Raw genomic sequence first — 27,659 nt, 5'->3', positions numbered from 1 at the left:
TCTTTCTGAAAGGGACCTGCTGGTAAATGTCTAGGCAGCCTGGATATAATGAAGCCAGATGTTCTCCTAAGTCAAGTATTAAGCCCATTACAGATAGCTAGCAGTCTGCCTGCCAACCTTTCCCAGCAACAAATCCGGCATTCCCTGCTAAGCCATGCTGTGCCAAGCATTAAGACAGGCACACTTATAAAACTGGTCAGTCCCTTGAGCTGGAAGATCTCACATTGACCTCAACACCACTAAAGGTGAAGCTCTATGCTCCACTGCATCCTGATTTCTGCTTTGACTCTAGGAGGCTCAGCAATATCTTGCAACAATAAAATAAACCCTGGTATCAAAGCTGCTTCATGGACTGATCGGCTTTATAAAGCAAGTCAGTGATTTCTTCTAGGCTCGCCAGGAATGTGGGGGAAGAGGGGAAACCTATAAATGAATAGACTCGCTCCTTTGCTAGCAGCAGGTTTAGCCTGCGCCGTGCTAGAAGAAGAGAGCGGTACACACAGCATATCCAAGGTAACCTGCAAAAGGATCACCCAGTACTGGGATCAGAGCCCAGATTCTGCTGGATGCACTTCAAAACATTGACCACTTCCCCTCCCACTCCTTCCAGTGCGGCTCTCCTGAAGGAGGGAGCATTGAGATGATGCATTCCCAGACCAGTGCACACTATGATCCCTAGGGGTGAGGAGTAGAGAGAAAGGCGAAAACTTGCTTACTTTGTCAGTTCTTCTTTATCGTTTTCTGCTTCCTGTTTGTCTTCCTCCTTCTCTGCCTCCTTCTCCTTTTCTTTCTCCTTTTCATCCTTCTCCTCTTGGCTGCTACGGGGCATCTGCTGCTGCTGCTGCAAAACAAGGGACAATTCAAAAAAGAAATGTTGAGGCAGATAAATCTTAGCACCTGGACTAAACCAAACAAGCGCATTTAAACTATGCTGAAGGGGCTGACTGAGAGGGGAAACAAACAACAAAGCGCTGCTTAAGCCACGGTGTGGACATCTGCAGGCCAGCGGGTCAGAAAGCTGAATGCAGAGATCAGAGCCCTTTTTGGGTCTGTGCTTAGGGGCCTGATCCAAAGCCCTTTAAGGTGAATGGAAAGGCTACAGAAGCTATGAGGCTAACAATGACGCAATGCGTGTCGGGTCAAGCGACGCAAGACATTCTGCACAGAAGAAGTGAGCCTGACCCCAGATCACCTGAGGGAGAATCCGCACAGCTTGACAGACACTTCACTGAGAAGCTGTTATTCCCATTTGCCCCAAACGCTGCTGGGTGTGAGGCACCCACCTGTCTTTACCCTCCTTTAAGGGAGGTTTCAGAGTAGCAGCCGTGTTAGTCTGTATTCGCAAAAAGAAAAGGAGTATTTGTGGCACCTTAGAGACTAACCAATTTATTAGTCTCTAAGGTGCCACAAGTCCTCCTTTCCTTCAAGACAGTTCGTGCAGGAGCCCGCCCTGCTTCCAGGCATTTCATGTTACCAAACAGGAACTTTTCTAAAACGATAATAATGATGCTGGATTCCATTTTGCAGCTGCAGGAAGACAGCACGGGGGAGGCCCGGTTCCTCAGCCCTCCTTCTGGCTAGCATCAAATGAAAGGAATTCCACAGAGACGTAGAAATTAGAGACAGAAATGATTTATTAAGCCACGCTCCTCCCCAGCTAATACAGGACTGTTTCCTACAGTACATCCACCGGGGCTTGCCTAGTGCAGCTTTCCTGGGGAGAGGATTCCACAGACTGAAAGGAAGAAACCTCCAACTGAACTGATCCGCAGAAGGGCTGATCCCGAATGATCTGTGCAGCCCGTTTGCAGCTGCTAGGAAGGTGCTTTGTGGCAGAGACGTGCGATTTGATGGCACACCCCAGTGTTGCCTGTGAACACAGCTCTCCCGTGCACCAGCGTTCTGCGCCAAGCCAACTCTTGTGCCTCAAAGGGTTAGTGCTAAATGAGACGTGCAGAGCTACTGAAATGGGCTACGGGAAGTGACAGGAAAACATCTTGTTCTTTAAGGCCTTGATTCAGCAAAGTACTGGAGGCACGTGTTTCACTTTAAGGATGTGCTCACGACTTCAGCACCTCTCTATTGGTGTGGGGTGGGGGTTTATATTTTATGGGATCCCAGCTCGCCACAAACCAAATGGCAACCGTCAAGAGCGAGCCTGATTCTCTGCTGCCTGCCGCCCTGCGGTGGCATCTGCGCCTGCACAACGGGAGCAGGAAGCCCAGCCAGATCAGAAGGGCAGCCTTTCACGCCTGCTGGGCACTAGTGAAAATGACAACACGAGGCGTGAAGCAGCGAAGAATCGGACATAGTGACGAGAGAACTTTGAAAGGGTTGGAAGCACAGTTCAGAGAATACGCAATTGCTTTTCAAACCTTCCTCTGATCCGCTGGAAGCTCTGTAGCCTGCAACAGGCTGTCTCAGGAGATTTCTGGGGCAGGTAAACCCAGATTAGCTGGAAGCCTGGGTTCTCAGGGCTGGCGATAGTTAAATGTCTCTAAGTATCGACCACTCCCGCTCCTGCAATGAATTCTGCATGGGCAGCCACTGGGCCTGTGTAGGCACGGAGCTCCACTGATATGGCACTCACTGCAGAGGGGCAGGCTCTAAAGGGTTTATATCGAGATCTGGGATTGGAAACAGTGCTCCTCTCTCTGGGGTGAGGGAGCCCCTTGAAAGGTAAGAGATGTTCTCTCAAACCAATTCACACAGCTGCTAGAAGAATCAGGCAAGTTCAGAGAAGCCGTTTGGGTATTTAAATGCCGCATCATCAAATCAATACAGGACATTTAGACTCGTGCATTGATGCAAGCGTAAATAACAAGGCCCTACAAGCAAGTGCTTCTGTGCCTGCAGGGTAAAGCCAGAAAAATGCCCTTGTCTAGCCAAATCCCCAATGCACGTACTCATTCATCCAAAAGATCACACTAGAGGAACTGCTGCCAATGCATCTTCATAGACAGGAAGCAGCAGTGGAGGGCGTTAGATGGCAGGAAATTGGGGGCGGGATCTTTCAGACCTCATTGTGGGTTAGCGAGAGCAGCCTGTATGGGGCTAAACTTAGTGTCATTCATTAATAATACTCACTAATGCTAACAAACTGTTGCATTCATTTCAAGGCGGCTGGGTTTGCATGTAGCACTCTCACGGCAAAAAGGAATCTCACAACCTCCAGGGACCCGTGTCTCCAGAATGCGATGGGTCTGATTTACACCCACCAAAAGGCTCAGTTGAGACTGAAACTCTCCCTCTACCTCAGCTCCTCCTCCCTCACTGGCCTGGTCCCACCCCCTCTACACAAACAGGGTCAAATATGTCACATGCTCATAGTCCCTCTCCCTGCACTGCGGCAGAGAGGCCCGATTTCCCTGCTACCCCCAGGCAGGTGGTTAAGGAGGGGCGCAGAGCTGCACGAGGATCATTCTGAACACAGCACGTGGCAAAGACCACGCTGACGGGGAAGGACACAACAACATCCCTGGGTTGCAACAATGCTGCCCTGAACTCCGTGACCCTTTCTGAGTCATGGATGTGGTTCACCAGTGAACTCTGTAGCTTAGGTTCGGCTTGGACAAAGAGCCACAAGATTAGCAAGACTCCCTGAGCTTCGAGGGACCCGACAGTCTCCTGAGGAGAGGCGGCTGGGTGAAGTGGGCTAGAGCTTCTAATTTGGTCAGAACCGGCACACTCCCTTCCTAGTAACCATTTCATCAACGAGGCACAAGGGGTTTTAGGAAAAAAAATCTTAGGACTTTTTTTGACCCTTGTTACTGCCCTTTCCTGACGTCCAGCAAAAGGGGAGCAGACCTGCCTCCCTCTCCCTTGCAATGGACTGAATTACTCTGCGTGACGCCAGCCCAGGAAGTGCAGATGCCAATGTGCCAGAGTGTGTGTAAAAGGCCGGGACAGAGCGTCCCTCGCCGCATCACACCCACTCGGGCTGGAAGGTGTTTGAGCAGCCACAGATTTTTACCCACCCTGCCACAACTTCCCAGCGCTCCCCCAGAGGGCCTGCTGCAGCTCTCTCCCACCGAACCCATGCCATGGTGTCCGAGTGATGCCAGGACCCCGGGAGCATGGGATGAACTAGCCAAGGCCGCACGCTCCCCCTTTGCTGCTCGGCTGCCAGGCGCGGGGAGGGGTGGGCTTGTTTGGGGAGCTATTGTGGGAAGGCCAGTGAAAAGAAGGGCCTTGTGTTTTTAACACCAGCCAGCCACAGTGGGTGTTATGTAGTTAGGGGTGCTCCCAGGGCTGAGTCACTAGCCGATCCTCACTGCCAGCCAGCCCTGGCTGCCCCTGCATCTCCTCACCACTTTCCTCCCCCTGCCCTGATGATGCTTCCCTGTAGGGCTACCCAGGAGTGCCCCATTCTCCTCCTAGAGCCACAGGAGCCTTTGGCAGTCACAGCCCCTTGCACTAAGGTATCACCTGTCCACCCTCCCTCCAGAAGGGACCATGGACACTCCTCGCTGCCTGGGGCGATGCAGGCAGGAATTCTCTAACACGGCCAAGAGAAGGCTTGCTCTGACCTGGTCACACAACCCTATCTCATTAATCTCCAGACAGACCGATTCCTTCCCGTGTCTGTGGCTTTGCAGGCACTGGGAAACAGGCCTCTGCGCATCAGATGGAATCCAGGATGCAGAGCAGAAGCGCACTAGCTGCCACTATGTCCAAGTGCCCATCTTCCACCCTGAGGTCAACGATTAATCGAGTGAACCAGGAGACGGGTCACCACGCGGGTGAGCAGCCCCTCCCTGCCAGACGGCTACAGGCCCTAAACACGTCTGTGACCACAACAGCAACAAATTGCCTCCTATTCCTGCAAAAATGCCAGCTTCTCAGCTAGAGGCCTCACTGATAAACCCACCAGCCAGCCTGCAGAGAGCTACAGTGCAAACGTGTCCTTGCCCTGCTGCAGCTGCCCCGCCATATCACTGGTTCCCCTCTGCTCAGGCCTAGTCTACACCTAGAACTTAGGCTGACTTAGCTACACTGGACAGGGCTGGGGATGAAATTGACAAGCCTATTCCTGGCCTGCAAAAAGGGAGCCAGCAGGCAGAGTTGAGATTATCATAAGGGACCAACAGAGAGGAAGGATGGTCCAGTGGTTAGGGCACTAGCCTAGGACATGGGAGACCTAGGTTCGAATCCCTGCATTGCCACAGGCTTCCTGTGAGAGCCTGAGCAACTCACCTAGCTGCTCTGGGCCTCAGTTCTCCATATAGAAAAATGGGTATAATAGCACTTCTCAACATCACAGGGGGTGCGGTGAGGTGCCCAGAGATGGGGGCCATGGAGGTACCTTGGATAGATCAACTCCTAGGAGGGTGGTGAAGCACTGGAATGCGTTACCTAGGGAGGTGGGGGAATCTCCTTCCTTAGAGGTTTTCAAGGTCAGGCTTGACAAAGCCCTAGCTGAGATGATTTAGTTGAGGATTGGTCCTGCTTTGAGCAGGGGGTTGGACTAGTCAGTGCTTCTCAATCTATCTGACGTGGGGGACCGGCAATTTTTTTCCCCCAGTGTGCGCGCAGACTGGCAGCCGATGGCTCGCGGACTGGCGCCGGTCCGCGGACCACCACTTTGAGTAGCACTGGACTAGATGACCTCCTGAGGTCCCTTCCAACCCTGATATTCTATGATAATAGCCACATACAGAGTTCTTGTCCATGGCATCACAAAGCTATGTTCCTGAGGGAAGGCTTGTTACCATCTTATCTTGTGTTTGCACTTATTCAAACCAGAGTGCTGTAATCCTGTAAGGCAATCGCAGCTCTTCTGCAAAGTATCAGATTGGGATAGCACAGATGATAATGATCTCTGAGCGCCAACGAACAAAAGCACAGGGTGGGACGGGAGCAAAAAGGCAACGAAACACACCCACCGAAATACATGTGCACGTGGACGCAGCCCGAAGCGAGTCTATGTCCCTTGCATGGCCGCGAAATAGGATGTGCATTTGAGCAATTTGATTCTTCAACAGAAAAGATAAACCCAACCTGCTCGAGAGGGTTTGTGGGGTATGTACACAAAAAAGGCTGTGTCCGGGTCTCCTTCCCTCCCAACGAAAGCTGCTGCATTAAAAAAATAAATTGCCCCACAGAACAGTTTTAAGCAAGTCTGATGCAATGTCAACCACAGCATTAACCTAGCATCACCTCGCAGGAAAATGTGCGCTTCACCCCACCAAAAAACAAATAAAATAGCCAGTGTTTGGGCCCTGGGCTGGGCTACCCACATGGCAGCACTGCCCTAAGGCAGATCAGAACAGCATAGGTGAACAGATGACCTTGAGAATCAATACATCTCACTCCAGCAGAGGGAAAGGTTATTATTACGATGCCCCATCCCACCTGTAAAACAACATCAGCGTCAACATCTTTAGCACAAGGCCACCGAGGAAAAATGATCCTGATTCAGCTTGTAATCCTTCCCCCAGTCAGAAGGCCTCCTGGCTAAATGGCTCTTCAAATTGCGTATTCCTAGCAGATTTCTTATTGAAACTATGTATTCCCCATGCTGCGAATCCACTGCAGCAAAAGGAAAGCCAGGAGCCATCCGCAGAGCCCCAGAGTGCAGCGAGATACCCACCAAACACCCTGCGAAGGAACCTTGGCTGTACTGACAAATGCCACACGTTTACCACCAAAGCAGTGAGCATCACGCTGAAACCCAGCAAGCCTGGCTGGGAAGAGAACACCGAGTAACCGGGAGAGGTTGAGCCCACACACTGCAGTACAGTTCAGATGCAAACAGGAAGTGCTCCAAGTACCTGCTCTGGCTCTCCAAGAACGTGCACACCTCCCAGTGATTATGAATTTATACTGCAGTAGCACCGTGGAACCCGGGTCACCGACCCGGACCCCATGGTTCCAGGCACTGCACAAATGCAGAAAAGACAGACCCTTACCCAGAAGCCAAATCAAAAACCGTGAAGTAAAACAAAAACAAAGCAAACAAAAGACTTGGAGGGGAAAATAAAGGGATCTGTCTTGTCGGCACACTCCATAGCAAAACTACAAAAGCAAAGGACGGACCGACCAGCTCTCAGCAGGAAAACACCTGGAGTCAGCGCGTCGTGGCTCCTTGCCCAAGGCACGACTAGGCCTAGCAGTATATTTTGTAGCACTGTGTGACATCCAGTTTTCAGGGTCACTGTTCCACAGTCTCTTTGCCAGGAAATATTTCCCTGATATCCAGCCCACAGCCCCTCTGCTTTATCTAATCCCAGTGCCCTCTGGGGGGAAGCGGCAAGCGGTGCTGGGGGTTAGCGTGGATCCTCTCTCATCATAGGGTGGACGATACTGATGAGCACGGCGTATTTCCAAGGGTGGGCAAGAGCAGAACTAACTCCTGGCAGTGCAAGCATCCATCTATCTAGGATACAGATCAGCCCCCATTTCTGTAGTATCTGAGCCCCTCCCAGTGTGACACACGTATCTTCATAACAGCCCTGACGGGCACAGCAGGGCTCTTGTCTCATTACAGAGATGGGCCAGGAGGCACAGGGAGCTACGTGACGTGCCCAAGGTCCCAGGGGAAGTTTGTGGCAGAGCAGGGACTTGCAGTCTCTCAGGACCTAGGCTAGCCCTCTAACCCCTAGACCCATCCTTCTCTAGCATCGACGCTGGCGCTTCGCGTTCCCTTCAATCCCTCCTGTTTATTGAACTCAGCTTGGACACAAACAAAGTGTCTCACAGCCCCGGGGTGCAGGCTGACGTTCCCCGGAGCCCTTCCGCCTGAGCTGCACAGTAACTATGAGCAGCTGCTCACCTTTGTCCTCATTTCCCAGAGGACTCGGATTAGCTCTAGACAAGCACGGAGCTTGCAGCCCTTCCTAGAAGCCGCGTGCACCTCTAGTTAATTTGCCTTCCAGGCTGTGACAGCGCCCACCCACTGGCATCGCCAGCCAAACCCCCCCCCCCGCCCAGCAGCTCTCTTGTCTTGACAATAATACACACCCAAGTGACACCCCGCCCCCAGGTGGGAATCGGCCTTGCCAACTCCTTTGGGCTGTAATGTCATGAGGATTTCGTCTGCCGCGAAGCTTTCACTGCTCGCCAGCCCCTCCCTTTCCCTCCTCTCAAGGTCCCGGCTCCCGAGGCAGTCCTCGCATTCCCTGAGCAGCAAGGGGCTTCTCGCTGCACCCCTCCCTGCCATACGTGCTCCCTGCCAGCCGCGGGGAGGGAAAGGTGCAGCTCCTCCCACTTCTCTGTTTACTTCCTCCCAGAGCCAGCAGCTGCTGAGATCTGGCGGGAGGCCGCAGGAGGAGGGGTGGGGAGCGGGCTTCGTGCGTTCAGCTCTCCCCCGGCCCCCAGAGAACAAGGAGGGGACTCAGCCCCCAGCAAGGGGCGAGCGTCCCTCTCGGGGAGCTCGGCAGCAGAGTGCCAGGGTGGATCTCAGCAAAGTCTTTTCTGTCGGTCCAGTCAGGGAGGTTTCCCCGCCCTCGGAAAGCTCCAGCCAGATTCGCAGGCACCACGCGGGAGCCGGACCCAGCTCGCATGCAGCAGTCCCCGCTTGGAAGGACGGCAGCCTCTCCCCACCGGCGAGCCGGCTCCCCGAAGCACTTACTTCCAGCTCCATCCCGGACCCTGCCTCGTGCGAGCTGCTGCTCCCGTACAGCCCCATGGCCAGCTCCCGGTGCTTCCCGCTCCCCCTCACAGCCCTGCCAGCCGGGCGGGGTGCGTCTACATTCTCCGGCTCGGGAGGCTTCCTGACGATTTGCATAGTTAAGCCGTAAACTAACCACAACATTCCTCTTACGATTTTGCAATCGGCTGGAATAATGTGGTCGCGCTAAGACGGGCCGATGAATCATGATCTATAAACCACAGCGCTCGTCACCGGGGCTCAGGGCTGGCTGCAGCCAGCGTGATTCATCTCAGGGGATGCCAGGGTTAATTTACAGCACATTGCTATTTATTTTCCAAGCTTTCAAACCTCCGGAGAGTTCCTGTTCCTGCCTTCCCCTCCCCTCCGCTCCGCCCAGTGGGGCCGTGATACTCGAGGCCATGGCACCGTGTCAAGAGGATCAAGACAATTCCTCTGCAACGCACAGGAACCTCACAGGCTAGAGGGGATTATGCACGTAACCCCAGAAGTGTGGCCTCCTGCACCTTGCGTCCAGGAGAGACTCACGTTCTCCAGCAACCTCACTCAGACCCCTAACCCTGCTCAACGGAGCCATCAAAACCCCCAGCAAAGAAACACCGCATGGCTCCGCTCCCGACCCTGGCCACTGACTCAGTCCTTAGCGTTTGACTTATCGAGGCACCTAGGGCCCCGGCGGGGCTAGGGACTGTACGAACACAGAACAAAAAGACTGTCCCTGCCACTGAGGGGCTGTTCCTTCAGTCACGCTCTGCCAGCTCCGTTGGGGAGAGAGCCTTCCCCTCCGCAGCTCCCGCTGCCTGGAATGCTCTCCCGGTGCCTCTGTTGGTTTATCTAGGACGGGCCTCCTCCCTTTCCTTCCCCTCAAGCTCCCCTCTCCAGGAGCACAAGAGCCTTCTGCCCCGTGCCAGCCTCTGGAAGTTTCATCCTGCCTCGCCAATGCTCCCATCCTGAGCCCCGCTGCTCTCCGCAGTGCACGCCTCTCCCTCCGCTACTACGTCACTCTGCAGAGCCACCGGGGAGCTGCTGGGAGCAGAGACCTGCTGCTACGTGCGTTGAATTGCAGGGCGCACCTACCAGACACAAGGGTACCTAAGCTGCACACTCTACAGCAGGGGAACTTTGGGGGTGGGGGGGGAAGGGTGAAACCTCTGGTCCCATCTCCCCATCGTGGTGAGACGATCGCAGGGTGGCGCAGGCGTGAGTTAAAGACTATTTATGAGGCTTCACTGTTCTGAGACCCGCCCCCAGCATAGCCTCCCTTGGGGAGTGGGCCACACGGTTGGTTTTTTTAATCCCCACTGGTTTTTGCTGATCAGGCTTGCAGCAGGATTCACTCCTCTGCTCTGCTCACAAGGCCAAATTCTTCTCCAGTAAACCTTTCATGTGGCCACTAGCGCTGCTGGTACATCACAGCACGGCAGCTTCAGAGATGTACGTGTCCTGCAAGACCCTCCATGCACCGACCGCAAGGCTATTCAGGCTCCCACACTTCCCACAAAAAACAAAAGGGGGGATTCTTTTGTACAAGCCACAAACAACGTACTTGCTGCAATATGACCCCCCAAAGAAGGCTGTGCCTGCCCCAAAGAGCCCCCGATTCCAGGGCTCGCTTTGCTGACCTGCACCCAGCACAAGTCAGTATTTCTGAGGACAGGAATTTGCAGCATGAGGTCCCAGCAGGTTTGTGAGGGATAAAAGGTACACTTAGGTCTGGAATGAGGCACGGGCTTTACAATCAGTTGAGAGGCAAAGTGAATGCACGTATGCACGCACACGCGCATGTGCCCACCAATGCCACGAGCAGGCTAAGCACGGACCCTCAGAGACGCTTCCCTCTCGGGTTCACTGTGCTACTTCCACCCTCTCTCTTAGCTCTCAATATACAGTACTAATGAGTTTGCACACTGATCACTACACTGTGACTCCTGGCACTGCTCAGAACGCACAGCTCCCCCACTTCCATCCATCAGAAAAACCACGGTGGGGAGGGGAACTCACGATATCTGGAAGAAACTCTCTCTTCCTTTTATTCCTCAAAACAACCCCCTACATCACCACCACCCAGCTCTAATCCCCACTCATAGCTCCAGCGGCGCCTCTGATCAGTCCCCTTTCTCCTCCTTCTGTGGTTCTCCAAGGAAGACTTGCCACCCCACCTCAATTGCTGTCCTGACCTCCAAGTTGCACAGGCCAAGCCTGCAGGACGTGAGACAGCACAATTAAGCTAAACCCCTGCACCTCTCTGTGTCCCAGGTAACACTCAACGGATCCTAGGGCCTGCAGCTTGAATGCATCCTGCAGCGAACAGGCACGACCCCCCCTCCCCACATCTCTAGATATTGCACCTCCCCACGACAGCTCTCGCGATGTAATGAGCGATGCATGCCCTGAAGAGAAGCCGTGAGCCAAGTAAGCTCATTTCATCACCTCTCCAACTCATCCCATGACACCTCCAGCAGCACAGTTCTAGGATATTTTTCTAGTATTAATGACATGGCTTTTACAATCACCACCTTGGCTTTGTTCTGTGCTCTCCACGGCAATGCTCTGACACTAGCGAAACCTCCTTCCTCCCTGAGACAATATCGCCTTCCAACCAAATTGGTAGCAAGCGGAGTGCCTCCGGGATCAAGCAGAGTGCCCCAAGGGTCGGTCTAGTGGCCGGTTTTGTTCAATATCTTCATTAATGATCTGGAGGATGGTGTGGATTGCACCCTAAGCAAGTTTGCAGATGACACTAAACTGGGAGGAGTGGTAGATACGCTGGAGGGTAGGGATAGGATACAGAGGGCCCTAGACAAATGAGAGGCTTGGGCCAAAAGAAATCTGATGAGGTTCAACAAGGACAAGTGCTGAGTCCTGCACTTAGGGCGGAAGAATTCCATGCACCGCTACAGACTAGGGACTAAGTGGCTAGGCAGCAGTTCTGCAGAAAAGGACCTAGGGGTTACAGTGGATGAGAAACTGGATAAGAGTCAACAGTGTGCCATTGTTGCCAAGAAGGCTAACCGCATTTTGGGGGTGGACAAGTAGGAGCATTGCCAGCAGATCGAGGGACATGATCATTCCACTCTATTTGGCATTGGTGAGGCCTCTTGTGGAGTACTATGTCCAGTTTTGGGCCCCACACTACAAGAAGGGTGTGGAAAAATTGGAAAGAGTCCAGCGGAGGGCAACACAAATGATTAGGGGGCTGGAGCACATAACTTATGAGGAGAGGCTGAGGGAACTGGGATTATTTAGTCTGCAGAAGAGAAGAATGATTTCTCTTTGATAGCTGCTTTCAACTACCTGAAAGAGGGTTCCAAAGAGGATGGATCGAGACTGTTCTCAGTGGTACCAGATGATAGAACAAGGAACAATGGTCTCAAGTTGCAGTGGGGGAGGTTTAGGTTGGATATGAGGAAAAACTTTTTCACTAGGAGGGTGGTGAAGCACTGGAATGGGTTACCTAGAGAGGTGGTGGAATCTCCTTCCTTAGAGGTTTTTAAGGTCAAGCTTGACAATGTCCTGGCTGGGATGATTTAGTTGGGGATTGGTCCTGCTTTGAGCAGGGGGTTGGACTAGATGACCTCCTGAGGTCCCTTCCAACCCTGATAGTCTATGAAATTTGTTCTGACAGCGACTCCTAAAAGTGTTCCAAAGCTCATACGAACCCTCTGACAACCCAGTGCACTTTTTCCCCTTCTTTTTACAGCTCTGTTTGGGGAGTGTTTTCTCCTACCACACAGCGCCGGAGACTTGATTTTCCTTTGGGTGACTTCAGAAGAATGGCTCTGATTCTGTTTCCCATTTGCATTTGGTTGGCCAACAGGTTAGCTCTGAGACCATCGCATGTGATCAGAGTGACATAAATTTTTCAAAAAGTTCAGAGACCAGCTTAAGGCAAAGGGTTAAAGGGACCTCGGCACGGAAGCACCAGGAGGCCTGTGGTTGTCTTTTCTACATGAGCTTGGAGTGTCTGTGTGGGGGGACAGCACTGGCCTTATTAAGGAACCCACTCTATGGGCCACATTATGTACGGCCCTGCTTGGGTACGGAGAACCCCATCCCCCCAGCGCACTCACACAAGAGGCAGCCATAGACTCCAACCCAGACAACGGCTACGGACTTCAGTGGGTATGTTGCACAGGCGGTCCCTTTAGAGGATCAGGCCCGTAACATGGCTGAAGGCACTGGAGTTGCCAGTTTGCACTGCCTTGTAGGAGTCTTCCCTCTCCTCCTGCATTGATGAGCACCGCCAGAAGAGCCCTGGCTACACCTTTGAAATGGTGCAGCAAGTCCCGTCGCTTCAAGCACTCGCTCCAGGGCTTCCCAACTCTGCTACTTCAGCCGTGCACCTCCTTCCTGTCCCCACCTGGATCTGCTGCAGATGAGGCATTGTTCACTCCCCAGTGAGTGGCCTGGCGCAGCCTGCTCCACAGCCAAACAGCATGTGAATCTTGTACCTTTAATGGGACAACCACATACTGTCTCTTGCAGTTAACATGAACAGGAGTAACTTGTGTGCATGGAGAGAAGCTGAACCTACCACTACACATGAGAACCTCTGTCAATTCCCTCTTCTAACCACTAGCAAACACTGCCACCACCCCACGATGTCTCCCCCAAAGCATCCTTGGATTGTGTCAGTCGACATTACAGCAGAGACGGGGCAGAGACACTTACGACAGCGGCTTGATGCCAGGCAGCCGCTGCAAATAGCATCAGTCAGACCACAACCCACAGGCGGCCCTTGCAGACAGGATGGATATAGAGCACAGGGTGGATGGCTGGGGCTTTTATTATTGGTTTTAAAGTATATACGTATCACCCAGGCCCCAAAGTCTTTGCTGTAATTGTCTGGAATGTCCCAATCCCCAAGCCTCACATCTCATTACCATCCTTGGCACCCTCCACTCACAGGGAAACACCTCAAATCAAAGCACGCTATCACCGAAACAACACACAGAGAATGAGGAATAGCTGTCGGGTGCTTGACTTTGATGACTGCTGTCCTGAGCCTCCATCTGAGAGAGCAACTGTGGAAGCAGAATGAAATCAAAGAGCTGGGTTGTCGATTCTATAAGGAAAACAAGTGCATAAAAAATATGCAGAGTCAAGAACTGGCCTAATTCTGCCGAGAAGTCCTAGCACAGAAGAATAAACCATGGAACGTGATCCTTTGCTAGTGTGCAATGGAACTGTAGGGACTTGCATTTCTGTATGGTGACTAATCTTCACAGGATATGGAAAAGGCCTACAGCAGTCGATAAAGTAGAGCCACTTCCCTATAGGTACTTTGAACAGTCCTATAGAATGATAGAAAATCTTGCTACAAGGTGGTTAAAAAAAATCCCCAACAAACCCTTCAGAAAGGAGATGATTCTCGGTTGATCAGTTTTGTCTCACTGTTACCTTATGCTCCCTGTCCACCTGTTGTATCCATCTGTGGACTCTTGTCTCATACTTACATTACAAGCTCCGCCGGACTGAGGCGCTCTTTCTGATATGTCTTTGTATTGCACCTAGCACAACGGAGCCCTGGTCTCTGACCAGGGTCCCTTGGTGTTCCCACAATACAAACAATAATAGTAGAGTCTATAAGGGTTTATATCCATGACATGCATCCGACCAAGTGGGTATTCATCCATGAAAGCTTATGCTCCAATACGTCTGTTAGTCTATAAGGTGCCGGAAGATTCCTTGAAGGGTTTTAGAGTGATTTCTATAGAACCTTGTCAGTTTGATCCCTCTTAAGTCCTCCCAGGCATTTCCATAAGGGGGTTGGTTTCCTGCTCGTTTTTTTTTTTTTTTTTATTTAAAGTGAATTGATTGCCTGTGCAAGAGGAGTCCCAAGAGATCGGAAGAAGGATAGGGATGACCATATTTGTACATGGGGATGGAGGACAGCCCACACTCACTGACCCAGTCAGGAAATGGATTTTTCTCCTCTTCTGTGGTTTGCCTTCTCACCCACTAAGTGTCTTATACTGCGCTATTTATCTCTGCCTGCAGCCTCACGAGCTGCCTGTACCACTCCCCTCTAGGAATTTTGTAAGCAGATCCCTAGGGAAAGATGCCAGATTGACAACGCTGGGGGCAGAAGTCCTGCATTCACCCACACTGCAGACATGCCTAGCGCAAACAAAGCATCAATGTTTTTGCAGAAAATCCCTCTCTAGGATTTCCACCAAGGCCTGCTTTGGAAAGCAAATGAACAGTGGCACGAAATGCTGGAATATTTCCCTTGTTCCGGAGCTGTTTACAACCCCAAATCTGTCAAAAACAACACACCTCAGAAACAACTTTCTCCTTTAGGTACCTGGTATTCTGTATCTCCCCTGCAAAAGGGAAGATACCCACAATGCTAAAATCCAAAACTCCCCATTGGATTTTATAGTCAACAGGACGTACTCGCATGGGTACAGGTTTGCACCCTTAGAGAACACATCGACTGCTGCAGGAGAAATGCTGGAGCCTGAACTCACGTGTGAACAGGGAAAGAAAGAGCTTTTCATTTCATAGGCATCGATGCCGTGGATGCTCCAGGGCTGAAGCACCCACAGAAAAAAATTAGTGGGGTGCTTAGCATCCACCAGCAGCCAGCTTCCCCCACTTTCCCCCTGCTGGCGGCCCCACTGATTAACTCCTCCCCCTCCCTCCCAGCGCCACCCGTCTGCTGCAGATCAGCTGTTCCACAGCGTGCAGGAGGCATTGGGAGGGAGAAGGAGGAGCAGGGATGGGGCATGCTCAGGGGAAGGGGCGGAACTGGGTGGGAAGAGGTGGGGTGGGATGGGGGTGGAGTGGGGGCAAGAAGATGCGGGGCGGAGGTGGAGGTTTGGGGGAAGGCAGAAGGCAGGTGGGGGCAGGGCCAGGGCAGAACGGGGGCAGGAAGAGGTGGGATGGGGGTGAGGGAAGGGTTTAGGTGGGAACAGGACCTGGGGCAGAGCAGGGGGTTGACCACGCCCAGGCCCTGGAGGAACCCAGAGCCTGTGTTTCATTTCACTTGTAAGAGGTTTTCCACCACATATGTAATGAAGCCACACCAAAGTGCCCAACTGTCTTGGCTGGATGTTCTTCAGCATGTTGGTAGTGTTGTTGTAGCCCCAGGATAGGAGAGAGACAAGGCGGGTGAGGTCACATCTTTTATTGGACCAACTTCTGTGGGTGGAAGGTACAAGCTTTCGAGCTACACAGAGCTCTGCTTCAGGTGCAGGGAAGGAAGCACAGAGTGTCTGACCTAACTACAAGTTGGGACAGATTGTTAAGCAGAAGGGCTCTTTCAATACTTGTCCTCTGGGGAAACCTGCACACCTTCAAAACAACAAGCCTGGGAACTTAAAATTCATAACTCTGCCAGACACCAAAAGCCATGGACTTCACAGGGACCCTGGTTTTATAGCTCATTAAAACAACCTGTAACACACCACACTGCCTGCTACCCTTAATTGCCCACTTCAAACCCTTTATGCTTAACAATCTAACCCCCAATTGCCCAATTCATTTCAAGAGATCGTCTCCCACCTGCTCCCCCTTCTGCCTAAAAATCTATCCCAACTCGTATGTAGCTCAGACACTGCTCCCTTCCCCAGGCCTGAAGACGAGCTCTGTGTGGCTCAAAACCTTGTACCTTCCACCAACAGAAGTTGGTCCAAGATATGACCTCACCCACCTTGTTCTTTAGCATGTGATTCAATACTCCTTTGCATCCACGCTTTCAAAGGATGAAGAACTGCGGGTTCTCCAGGCTTCCCTGTCCAGCCTAGAGTAGCACGATACCCCGAGAGACGTCGCTACGTCGATGTAAGTCTCCAGTGTAGACCAGCCCCCACATCCCTCAGACTCCTCAACATCCTCCTGCTGCTTCTGCGCTGCCAGCTCCTTGCCAGGCAGTACATAGAGCCCCCGCCCCCTGGAACACATACTAACCCTTCCATAGTGGCCCATTCTGACTTGAGTTTTCTCCCAAATATGGCCATATCGTTCTTATTTGATTGCCAAACAATGTGGCTGGGTTAATGGGAATGTGTTTAGGGCATTCTTTTTATTTTGTTTGGAAAACCTCAGCTGGGTTATTGAAATAGGGGAGAAACTGCAGCACAACAATGGCAGCGGGGGGGGGGGGGGCGGGGGGGCGGGGAAGAGATGCGCAGGGAGGGGGGTGAACGACATTTCCATGCGCATGCTCAAAGGACTTTGGGAGCAGCTCGAGCCCAGAGTGGCAGGAAACCAGAGCGGATGCACTAAAAGCCAAGTAGCACATTCAGGATTCCTGTAAGGGCTTGATGTAAAGTAATATTGGATTCTGAATGTTATCCTTCCAACAGATCCCTTGTGGCATGCACTGTCCATTTCATACCCACGCCCGCCTCATTTCTAAAGCCTGCTTGAACAGCAGAGTATGTCTCCACATTTCAGATATTACCACCTACCTACTGAACCCACGGGGCCCCCCATCTGAGGCCCATACAAGTTTTACCCCTTAGAGGTAGGGAAGTGCTATTATCCCCATTTCACAGACACGGAGGCGCAGGGATTCCCCCACAGGATGTCCACGGCAAAGCAGGAAACTGAACCCCGGTCCTCAGGTCCCCGGGCCAGCGCCCAAACTTCAGCACCAACTATCCTTCCTCCCTGCATGATTCTTTGTTTGAAGTCAATAGCGCGCAGCCGAAAAATGCCAGATTTACAACCCTGAGTGCGGCGCCTTAGCTCACCAACAGAACAGGCTGGCAACACTGCCGGCCTTTCCCACATAGCCCCAGGGCACGCCTCCATCCTGACCTGCAGGGACCATCTCTAGGGGTCACAGAGTAGATCAGTCTCTGGGGCCAGTTCGAACCTTTGAATCAGATTTCTGGATCTTTGCGTATAAATGGCGAGATTATTTTTCACTGGGGTGTTGTATTTCGGGGGGGGGGAGAGGAGTTTTGACGATCCATAAAAATTGGATATTTGCTAAATCACAAGGTTTTCTCTGGGGCGGGGGGGACCCTTGCAATTGGCCTCAATATACGGATGAGCTCACGCTGAGTTGAAGAAAATGCATGGAAGCAGCTTTCCCAGAAATAGCTGCGTTTTCCTATCAGGAGCACTGGCTTTTCAAAGCTTTGAGTCATCCTATGCCATCAGTTTCCAAGTTAAATTCCCAGTGGGGATTTTGGCTTAAAAACGAAATGGCCCCATCTGGCCCTCTGCCTGGAGCAGAAGCATGTGGCTTTCCATGAGGAGTAACTTTGACAAAAAATGTTCAGTTGAAAATTCGGAAGTTTGTGGCTCCGACAAGGGATTCGGTCTGCCTGTTGGGACCCGTTACTGTGCTCCGGTGCGAGAGGATCAGCTGCCTTTATGGAAAGTGGGCAGGGCCTGGGACTCGATCCTGAGCACCTTCACTTCCTCATGAGAGAGTTCCTGCACACCGCACGAGACTGGGAATCGTCAAACCAAACCCAGGCTGGTGATATTAAACGGGTTAGGGAGGCCCTCCCAGCCCCTAACACACCAACTCAGCCCTGCAACCCTCCCTCACACAAGTCAGTCACCCACGTAAGTAGTTCCGTTAGCGGTGAGGCATTACCTGTGGTCTGGGTCCAGCACTCAGGTGCTCGCTCAACTTTAAGCGCATGCTTAAGTCCCACTAAAGGCAGTGTGTCCCACTACCACGCTTTGCTGACGAGGGACTGTGTGAGTACTGCCCACAGGATGGACCCAGGGCTCTGATGTTATTTTATTGCCAACGTCTTCCTTTATAACAATGAAAGGTTTAGGGGGAAAAAATGGATCTGGGTAACTGAGGAAAGGTAAATTTAAGACTTACGGGCCAGATTCGTAAAGACAATTAGACACCCAATCCCATGATTTCAATGGAAACGAGGTACCTAGGTGCTTTTGAAGATCCCGCTATATATTCTTCATGTTGTTGTTCTTAGGGCCAGATCCTTGTCCGGTGTAAATCAACAGAGCTTCTGCTGACATCTATGGCTATATAGATTTACATGAGGACCTTACTCTTCTGCATCGTAAGTAATCTTGAGCCATGAAAGCGCACTGACGAGACAAGCAAGTGAAACAGGCAAGGAACACGAACTCCCAACTTGCCTTGCATATGCCCATCCCGCACACAACGCAAGAAAAGTTTAGCCGACACACCATGTCTCTGCTGCAGATATTTAATAGCTCAGCAGTTTAACAGTCTGACACAGTGTTTACGTAAAACGAACGGCGTGTTTATAAAGTCGGAGTTTGTGTTGTTCCTTCACATTACTGCAGTGACCACGGGGGACAAGAAATGGGTTTCTTTTGGGTGCGGGACAGCAGTCTGTACAAATAATGCAGTTGCTTTTTCGGCAGAGGGCAGGGGAGGGTGGGCATGGGAAAATGTTTCTCAGGACTGGCAAGAACTATTCAAGCTGCCCAAGGGCCAAGGTCATACAGTGAGTCACTCGCAGTCACTTGGAACAGGACTTCTGGCTCCCGGCTCCCTGCTTTAATCACTACAACATGCCGGTTCAAATGTCATAGCATCGGGGAAAATACAGCTGTGGTCTCCTGCACAGTAAGGATGGGCAGTTTGTTTTGCCGTCAGTGGAGAGGATACAGAATGTTCATTAGCTCTGACGCTTTCGAGGAAGCGGCTCTTTCACTGTGGAATATCTGAGTGCTGACTACAACACCAAGCAGGAGAGCCATGACAGCATATCCTGCTGGCCTGCCCAGGGACTCAGCCTGGGGGGTTTTGCACTTAGCCAGATGACTTCATTTACCTCTGAATCATCCTGGCCATGGCAGTTGGCTTCGTTAGCAGCTGATCTATGAAACTGACCCAGAGCCCAGCAGCCTGATTGATCCACTTTGGAGGAGGCATGAGGAGAAACATCCCAGGCTCCCTCTCGCTGTCTGAGTCAACCGGTGACTTTATATAGCCTGACAATCCACCGCATCCTGACGCTGCTCCCGGTTGTGCTGCACCACCTGCCTTCCTGCTGTTGGAGGGAGGTTTTCACTCAGGGCTTGTCGGCTTGGGGAAAACCGACCGGCACAGCTACCGCACAGTTACTACCGTATTGTGGCTTCTCAGATATGCTCCTCTGGCCAAGCACTCGATTCTGGAATAAAAGTGACTTTATTCCACAATAACTAGGCTCCATGAAGTAATGTGTAATGGAATGAAGTCATTTTTGATTCCAAAACAGAGTGCTTACATGGGGAAGTTAGGCTGGAATAGCATAACCGTTATTCTACTAGAGCGAAGCCAGTCAGATTCTCCACGTACACAAGACTGAAGCAACAGTTTCCCTCATACCATGAAGTGAATTTGAAGCTGAATAAGTCATTGAAGGAGACTGAGTCCTGGAAGTCCTGAAGAGCTTGTAGCCCCCTACCCCCCCACACGTGTGTATCTGTAATAGAGCCTGCATGTAACTGTCAGTTAAATCCGGTGTTCGCTTCCGGTTAGTAACGTGTATAGTAATATTTGACCTAATTCTTTTTAAAAAGTTTTAGAGTGATAATGAAATTATATATTAGAAATTTGTGTTTTTGAAAAAGGTAAAAAAAAAAAAACCCCTCAGACTCCTAGAACCACAGGATTAGAGGGACCGCAAGGGTCATCCGGTCTAACCCCCGGCCAAGATGTAGCATTTGTTGTGTCTAAACCATCCAAGACAGATGACTATCCAGCCTCCTTTTGCAAGCCACCAGTGAAGGAGCGTCCATGACTTCCCTAGGCAGTCTGCTCCATTGTCCTATTGTTCTTACTGTTAGGAAGTTTTTCCTGAAATTTAATCTAAATCCGTTATGTTGTAGTTTGAACCCATTGCCTCTTGTCCTGCCCTCTGTGGCAAGCGACAATAATTTTTCTCCATCTTATTAAGGCAGCCTTTCAAGTATTTGAAGACCCCTATCATATCTCCCCTTAATCGCCTCTTTTCCAAACGACACATACCCATTTCCTTCAGCCTTTGCTCATGTGGCTTGCGTTCCATCCCTTTGATCATCTTGGTTGCCCGCCTCTGGATCCCTTCCAGTTTCTCTACATCCTTTCTATACACTGGTGACCAAAATTGGACACAGTTCTCCAGCTGAGGCCACACCAGCACCGAGTGAAGCGGTACAATCACCTTCCGTGATTTGCCTGCTGTGCCTCTGTTAATGCAACTCCAAACTGCATTTGCTTTTTTTGCAGCAGCATCGCATTGCTAACTCATACTGACGCTGTGATCCACCACAACTCCCAGATCCTTCTCAGCCGTGCTGCTGCCAAGCCAGTTACCCTCCATTCTGTATTTGCGCGTTTGGTTTTTCTTCTCTAAGTGTAGCACCTTACATTTGTCTTTGTTGAATTTCATTTTGTTGTCTATAGCCCAGTTCTCCAATTTATCAAGATCCCTTTGAATGTTAGCACTACCCTCCAGAGGGTTGACAACCCTCCCCCACAGCTTTGGGTCATCTGAAAATTTGATCTGTATGCTCTGTATTCCGACATCCGGGTAATTAATAAAGATGTTAAACAACACCGAACCGGAACAGATCTCTGTGGAACCCCACTTGAGACCTCCCTCCAATCTGACATTCCATTAATAGTTACTCTTTGTTTGTGGTTGTCTAACCAGTTATGTATCCACTTAATGGCAGTTCCACTGAGCCTGCATTTCTCCAGCTACTTATCAGAATGTCATGTGGCACTAGATATCAAAAGCCTTGTACAAGTCCAGGTATATTATGTCCACAGCATTCCCCCTAACCACTAAACCAGTTATCCTGTCAAAGGAGGAAATCAATCCATGCTGGCTGCTCATGATCACCCTCCATCCTCCAGGTATTCGCACACTGAATGTTTTAGACACTGCTCTAGTAGCTTCCGAGGTATCGGGGTCAGGTGGACTGGTCTGTAGTTCCCCAGCTTCTTCTCTCCCCCCCCCCCCTTTTTAAAGATGGGCTCTACCTTAGCCCTGCTTCAGGCTTCCAGGACCTCGCTTGTCATCCCTGAGTTTGTAAATATTACTGCCACTGGCTCTGAGATTTCTTTAGCTAATTCCTTCAGCACCCTGGGGTGAATAGCATCCAGATTAGTCAGAAGATCTTTAACATGTTCTTTACTTATCTTGATCTGCATCCCTCTCCCTTTTTATTGTCTATGATAACTTCATGAGTCATCTGGTCACATTATTTTTTGTGTGAAGACTGAAGCAAAGTAGGTGTTGAGCAGCTCCGCCTTCCTATCATCCTCTGTTACCAGCTCACCTTCTCCACTGAGCAGAGGACGCATACCATCCCTGACCTTTATTTTTTTGTCCAACCTATTTGTAGAAACCTTCTTGTTGTCTCTAACATTTCTTGCCAGCTGAAACTCATTCTTTGTCTTGGCTTTCCTGACTGTGTCCCTACATGTTCGCACTATTCCCATTATATTTCCTTGGGGACATGCCCCTCCTTCCATTTCCTGTATGGATCCCTTTTCATTTTTAGATAGCTAAAAAGTTCCTTGTGCAGCCACGCTGATCTGCTGTGGGTCTTCTTCTCTTCCCTCTGCGTCGGAATAGCTTGATGTTGAGCCTCTAGCATTACAGCTTTTAGGAACTGCCAGCCCTCTGACTCTTTTTCTTCCTAATTGGTCTTTCCACAGGACCCTGTCTACTATTTCTCTGAGTTGGTTGAAATCTGCCTTTTTGAAATCCAGTGTCCTTGGTTTGCTGTTCTCGTTTCCTCCTTTCCTTAGGATCTTGAATTCTATCAGATCACGTTCACTTCCTCCCAAGTTCCCGACCATCTTCCCATTCACAACTAATTCATCCCTGTTGGTCAAAACCAGATCCAAAACGGATGACCCCCTAGTTGTTTCCTCAACTTTCTGATTCAGAAAGTTATTCCCTACACATGCTAAGAACTCGCAGGACATATGTTTTGAAATTATGTAAAGGTCTTCCAACAGATATCAGGGAAGTTAAAATCCCCCATTAACACAAGCTCATGTGTATTAGCTAATCTTGTTGTCTGCTTGTAGAACGCCTGACAAAACACAGACAAAAAGACAGTATGTAATTAACTTTGTACTCTATCTGGGGTTAAGATATTAAGACTGTAACTTCAAGATTATGAATTGTCCTTAAATTGTTAAATGATCCAGTGCTGAAAGGCCAAAGGGCACAGCAGTGTGATTCTTTTCATTGAATTCAAAGTCGTTATTTTCGAGAGAGTTAGCATGTTGGTGACGGGGGAGTGAGAATGATAGTATATCAGATTTGCTCACTTTTCTCTCATTCTAGTTTGGAAAACATACTGAGCATTGTGCCCACATTCTGAATTAGAACACCAATCTCCTTGGTTCTATTACATAAACTGGAAGCAGCGCCTGCGAAGTCCCTGATCACAGCAAGAGCTATTTCAGCAGTAAATAGCTTTATGAGGAACATCCTTTGCCAGGAGACAATCGGCCAAAGCAGCTATGGGAATTTTTTAAATTTATTTTCTAATAACTAGACCACAATGACAGTCTTGACACTAGAACAGCTCATTTCATCTCATAATTATCTCCAACCCGCCCTGAACTCCCCTCTTTCCTCAAAGCAAATAAAACCACCATTATTGCCTTCTCAAAAGCATAAACAGAGCAACGAAAGACCCGGCTGAAACGCGATTTCTATCCGGATTCAGCTGCATGCTCTGCTACGACAAGAACTAAATTCATTTTTGTTGTTGTTTTTCTTTTGTTTACTCTACTAACTCCCAGTTTCTCATGTTTAAATCTTTTCCATCTAGAAGGGCAAGTTCAATGCTTTAACTGCATCAACTGTAGTTAACAAGGCGGAATACAGACTGATGTTACAAAGGTTGTGTAGAAGCCCCCTTTCTCCTGTTGTTCAGACAGCTGCAGGGTTCCTACAGACCACAAATTCTCATACTGACCCTGTTTCGTCTCATTGTTCCCTTGTGCTTCACCACCTCCAATCAACCCATGCACTGATTTCAACAGATCTATGACAGATTATACCAACAGAAGATCCGGCCATACAACTTTCCTTTTTCTGTGAAGCACCTAGCACACTTCTAGGCATTTGGTAATAACAACAGATTTAATAAAAGGCTTGATTATTCCACATACCCCTTCAAAACTTCCGATATGACGCTCTTATTTTAATCAATGTTCTCAAATTCCAAGTGCTTGACGTTTACACGCCTCTAAAAAGACAGAACCCTACTTCTAGTGATCATGCATAGGCCCATTTGTTAATTGTGAGCAAGCCCCTGGGGACTTTTTGTAACCAAGTATAGTTTATAACCTGAAATGTAAATAAAACACACTGAGTGAAGTATATGCAGGTATGTCACCACACAGGTGCACATCTACAAGAGGCGAGGGGAGGGGAAGTAAATTACCTTTCACTCCGCATGCCTGTTACTTGCTCAACTCAACAATGAAATCAGAATTAGCTGCGTGCCTCTGATATGAACAAGAAACAAACGTGACCTCACATCCTATTGCTGTGACCTAATAAAACAGACTATGGTCAACAGTATAAAACATACTGCAGGCCATCATCCCGTGTCTGCAGGGAGATGGATCACCTAACAGGCCTTTTCCTTTTCTAAGTCTGAAAAAAAGAAGAGAAAATTGGGCCAGTCTGTGGTATTCATCATGTGCTAATTATTCTGATGTCTTCATGCTGTGGAGATCAAATTGGGGCAAAGCTACCTATCTCCCTTCAATCAGACAAGTACTTCTTATGGCAAGGCATCAGAATGAACTGCTTATGTTGGTAGTTTTATAGAACAAGAAAGAAGGGCATTAGCCTTTTATTCCCTCCCTAGCATCACGTTATCTAAATAGATTTCCCCCCACCCACCCTTGTATGAAATGGACAGTTCCTAAAGGTTTGGGATTCACCAGAAGACTTTCCACTGGGTTAAAGATGTGGGCTGAGACGGTCGATGCTGCTTAAGAGACGTGGACACTCAGGTCCCCTCGATAGCTTGGAAAATCTCAGCGGCAGAGTTAATGTGACCTATCAGTCACTGGCTCAAATTTAGCCCTGGAGCTGATGGCATGGGGTGACCACACGCCACTGCCAGTTCTTTTCGGTTGTCTGTGAAATGAGTTCAGTGGTCTCAGCTTAGTTCCCAAGGAGCAGATACATCTCAAGGATCCATATCACAAAAGCCACTAACACAATGGTTACCTTTGCTGACAGTCTGAGGGAGGCAAAGATCTAAATGGCCCAAGGAGACTGAATATTGTTCTCACCTGTAAGGCTAGTGGTCCCTACATCCGTGGAAGTGAGGTGCATTGGTAGACAGCTTGGGGAAACTTGTCCTACTGTGTAGATTGTATCTACTGTGTACGCAGAGGACTCCAGCCTCTCGGGTCTTTCACAAACACTAATTCCCTTTTTAAATCGTCTCTTTTTAAAATCTACTGATAAGCTGGGGAGGAGGAGAATATATAAATGTCACCATTTCCCAGACGACAACGCCTCTTGAAAGCCAAACAGTCAGTGAACCACTCTGACCACAGAAAGGCCCCAAATAGCTTTTCAATTCCGAGATCAAGGTCCTGATGGGAAGAGTCACTGTGGCCAGCAACCATGCCATCCACTCCCTGGGGAGAGGAGGAATGATCTGGTATGGATCACCTTAACCTGACACTTGTGGGCTGTGAATATAAAGGATTGTTGCTGTGTGGTCAGGAGGAGAGACCGGCTAAAGGTCCTGTGCATCCGTCTTCACCTCTTACCTGATTCTTCCCCCTTCGTCGATAATTCCTCCTCACCAGGTTCTTGTAGTTCTCATTCTTCTTGGTCAGGTAGTAATAGAGCACGCAGTCTGCCACCGTCTGTAACGACACAGGAAGTGTCCACATTTTCGACACCAGCATTCTTTCAAAGCGCAGGATCCCAGCACTGGGCGTTTGGGCACAGGCTACACACGGCATGTTTCCAGACCCCAATACAGCTGGGTTTCCTTCGATTACTGGAGGTTTGCAGGGCAAAAAACATTCCCACACCCACCCAGAGCCAGTCTTTCCCTTGAGAGCTCAGTATGGGCCCAGCGATTTGGGAGAGATGCTCAGCCATGGAACAGAGCGAGCCCCCATGCGTGCCCAGGGCACTCAACACCCAGCAAACTTTAAAGTGACGAGCTGGGACCCCTTCCTATAACTGCACCCCTATAACTGCACCCCACCCTATAAGTGCCAGAATAGAGCGCTGGATCCCACAGTTGCTGCGTTGAACACATTTCGCTGACATATTGAGTCCTCTGCATTCAGAAGCTGTTGCCTAGATTCCAATTACAATGCTCAGAGAGAGGCAAGCACCGGCCTAGAGGAAGGACTTATGGACCAGTTGCATTAGAAAACAGGAGAAAGGGGGAGGCTGGAAGACGACGGTGCTTTAGTACAGAAGGCAGCTGCACAGTGAGGCGGCTCTGTCGACAGGATGAATACCTGCTGACACACCTGTCACATTCACGCAGGGAGAATAAAGCTGTTCGCAAAACAGAGTCTGGTTGTTCTAAGGCATTAATTGGATCCCTTTCTATAGCCACGATTACACGCACACACACCCGCTACGCTCTCTAGAGGAGGGTCTTTGTGTCTGTTACCCTGTTTGCTAGTTGGGATGAGAAGTGGAGCTTTCTGCTCCAGAATCTGAGTGCGTTAATCCAGGCTATGATGATATTCTCCTGAGGCAGAAGTTCTGCAGCCAGAAGTTGGTTTGCAACTTGGACAGCCAGGACAATAAGTGGCTGGCCGTGTCCTAGCAGATCCCTTCCTTTCAGAGAAAGGGCAGTCTCTCTGCTAGCGCACTGGTCTGGGACTCAGGAGACCTGGACTCTATTCCCACCTCTGCCACTGACCTGCTGTGTGACCTTGGACAAGTCACTTCTCTGCTCTGCACCTCAGTTTCCCCATCTGTGAAGTGGCAATAATGATGCTTCCCTCCTTTGAAAAGTGTTTGAGATCTACAGGTCAAAAGTGCTAGGACTGGAGTGCTAGCCGAGAGACTTCCTTCCCAGAGGCTGCAACTTTGCGCCCATTTAGGATTTACCGATATGACACCACCCAAACCTCCAGGCTGCCCTGCTCTGGTACAGATGACTTGTCTTGTCTTGGGAGGAACAGAAGATTCACTATCTTCTGGGGTCTGCTTTTCAAATACTTCCTTTGTTTGTCCAACTAGTGGGGGTCAAAAAAGCTCCTTGGTGTAAATCAATCCACCAGGAATGTGCACTAGGGAGCTTGGGCCATTTCAGTGTCTACCCACCACTAAAAACCTCTTGGCTATTGATGGTTTTTCAGAATTAAAAAAAGAAAGAAATGATAATGCAAGAGATCAGTGGGTTACTGTTCACAACATCTCTGGGGCCCCACCCTGAGTTGAGACAGGGGCAGCACACTGGACAGGGCACGCCGGATGTCTGCAACCCCCAATACATGACAGTCCAGTCAATGGGAGATGCCTACAAAATGTGGGATAAAGCAGAGGCGTGGGTTTAGGTGCCCAGACAGTAGGTTTGAAAATCCCGACACCCTGGGACCCTGAGCTCCAAATCCCTTCAGAGCGGACTCCGCCTCTCATCTTTCTAAGCTAAGCCAAAACCCATCTACTTCATTTCACGTGGGGTCATTCAGATGACACCATAAAAACTAAGGTCCTTGCCTGCTCTCCACAGACACTCCAGTCCCATGTCATCTCATAAAAATGGGGATATGTCCTGATGTCCTTGGCCAGCACTTTCCCTCCTCTGGCTACTGTGCAGCCACCTCGCTGGCTCCCTCTGCTGCAGAAGTGACTGCCTTTCCACAGCACGTACCGTTACTCTGATTCTTTGGTGAAAGAGGCTCTGTGGCAACACAGGGCTTTATAAAAGGCGGCTTTTCAATAGGAGGAATAGTTCTGTGCATTAGATACTTTGGGAATGGGTGCAAGAGAAACACTTGAGATAAATGAAAGACAGATAGAGACAGAGAAGGGGTTGAAAATCACTTCGTTACAAACCAAACCAACTTACCTTCCTGTCCAAAAATGAAGCAATCACACCAAAATTCTTTGGATGCTGCATGAAC

At 50.0% G+C, this 27,659-nt stretch overlaps 1 protein-coding gene across 1 annotated transcript in view; it reads right to left on the bottom strand.

Annotated features, from left to right (window-relative positions):
• NCOR2 (nuclear receptor corepressor 2) overlaps positions 1-27,659 on the bottom strand; it is a 284,712-nt gene that overhangs the window by 100,767 nt on the left and 156,286 nt on the right. The window contains exons 12-14 of the mRNA XM_077835004.1: positions 27,605-27,659; positions 25,326-25,424; positions 717-841 (exon numbers count right to left, since the gene is read on the bottom strand). Coding sequence (XP_077691130.1) covers positions 717-841; positions 25,326-25,424; positions 27,605-27,659 — 279 coding nt within the window. The remainder of the gene's footprint in view (positions 1-716; positions 842-25,325; positions 25,425-27,604) is intronic.

This window comes from Eretmochelys imbricata, chromosome 15 (genome assembly GCF_965152235.1).
Source record: "Eretmochelys imbricata isolate rEreImb1 chromosome 15, rEreImb1.hap1, whole genome shotgun sequence".
Lineage (NCBI taxonomy): Eukaryota > Metazoa > Chordata > Testudines > Cheloniidae > Eretmochelys > Eretmochelys imbricata.
Note: the sequence above shows the minus strand (reverse complement) of the source record. Positions and strands in the feature narration are given on the sequence as shown.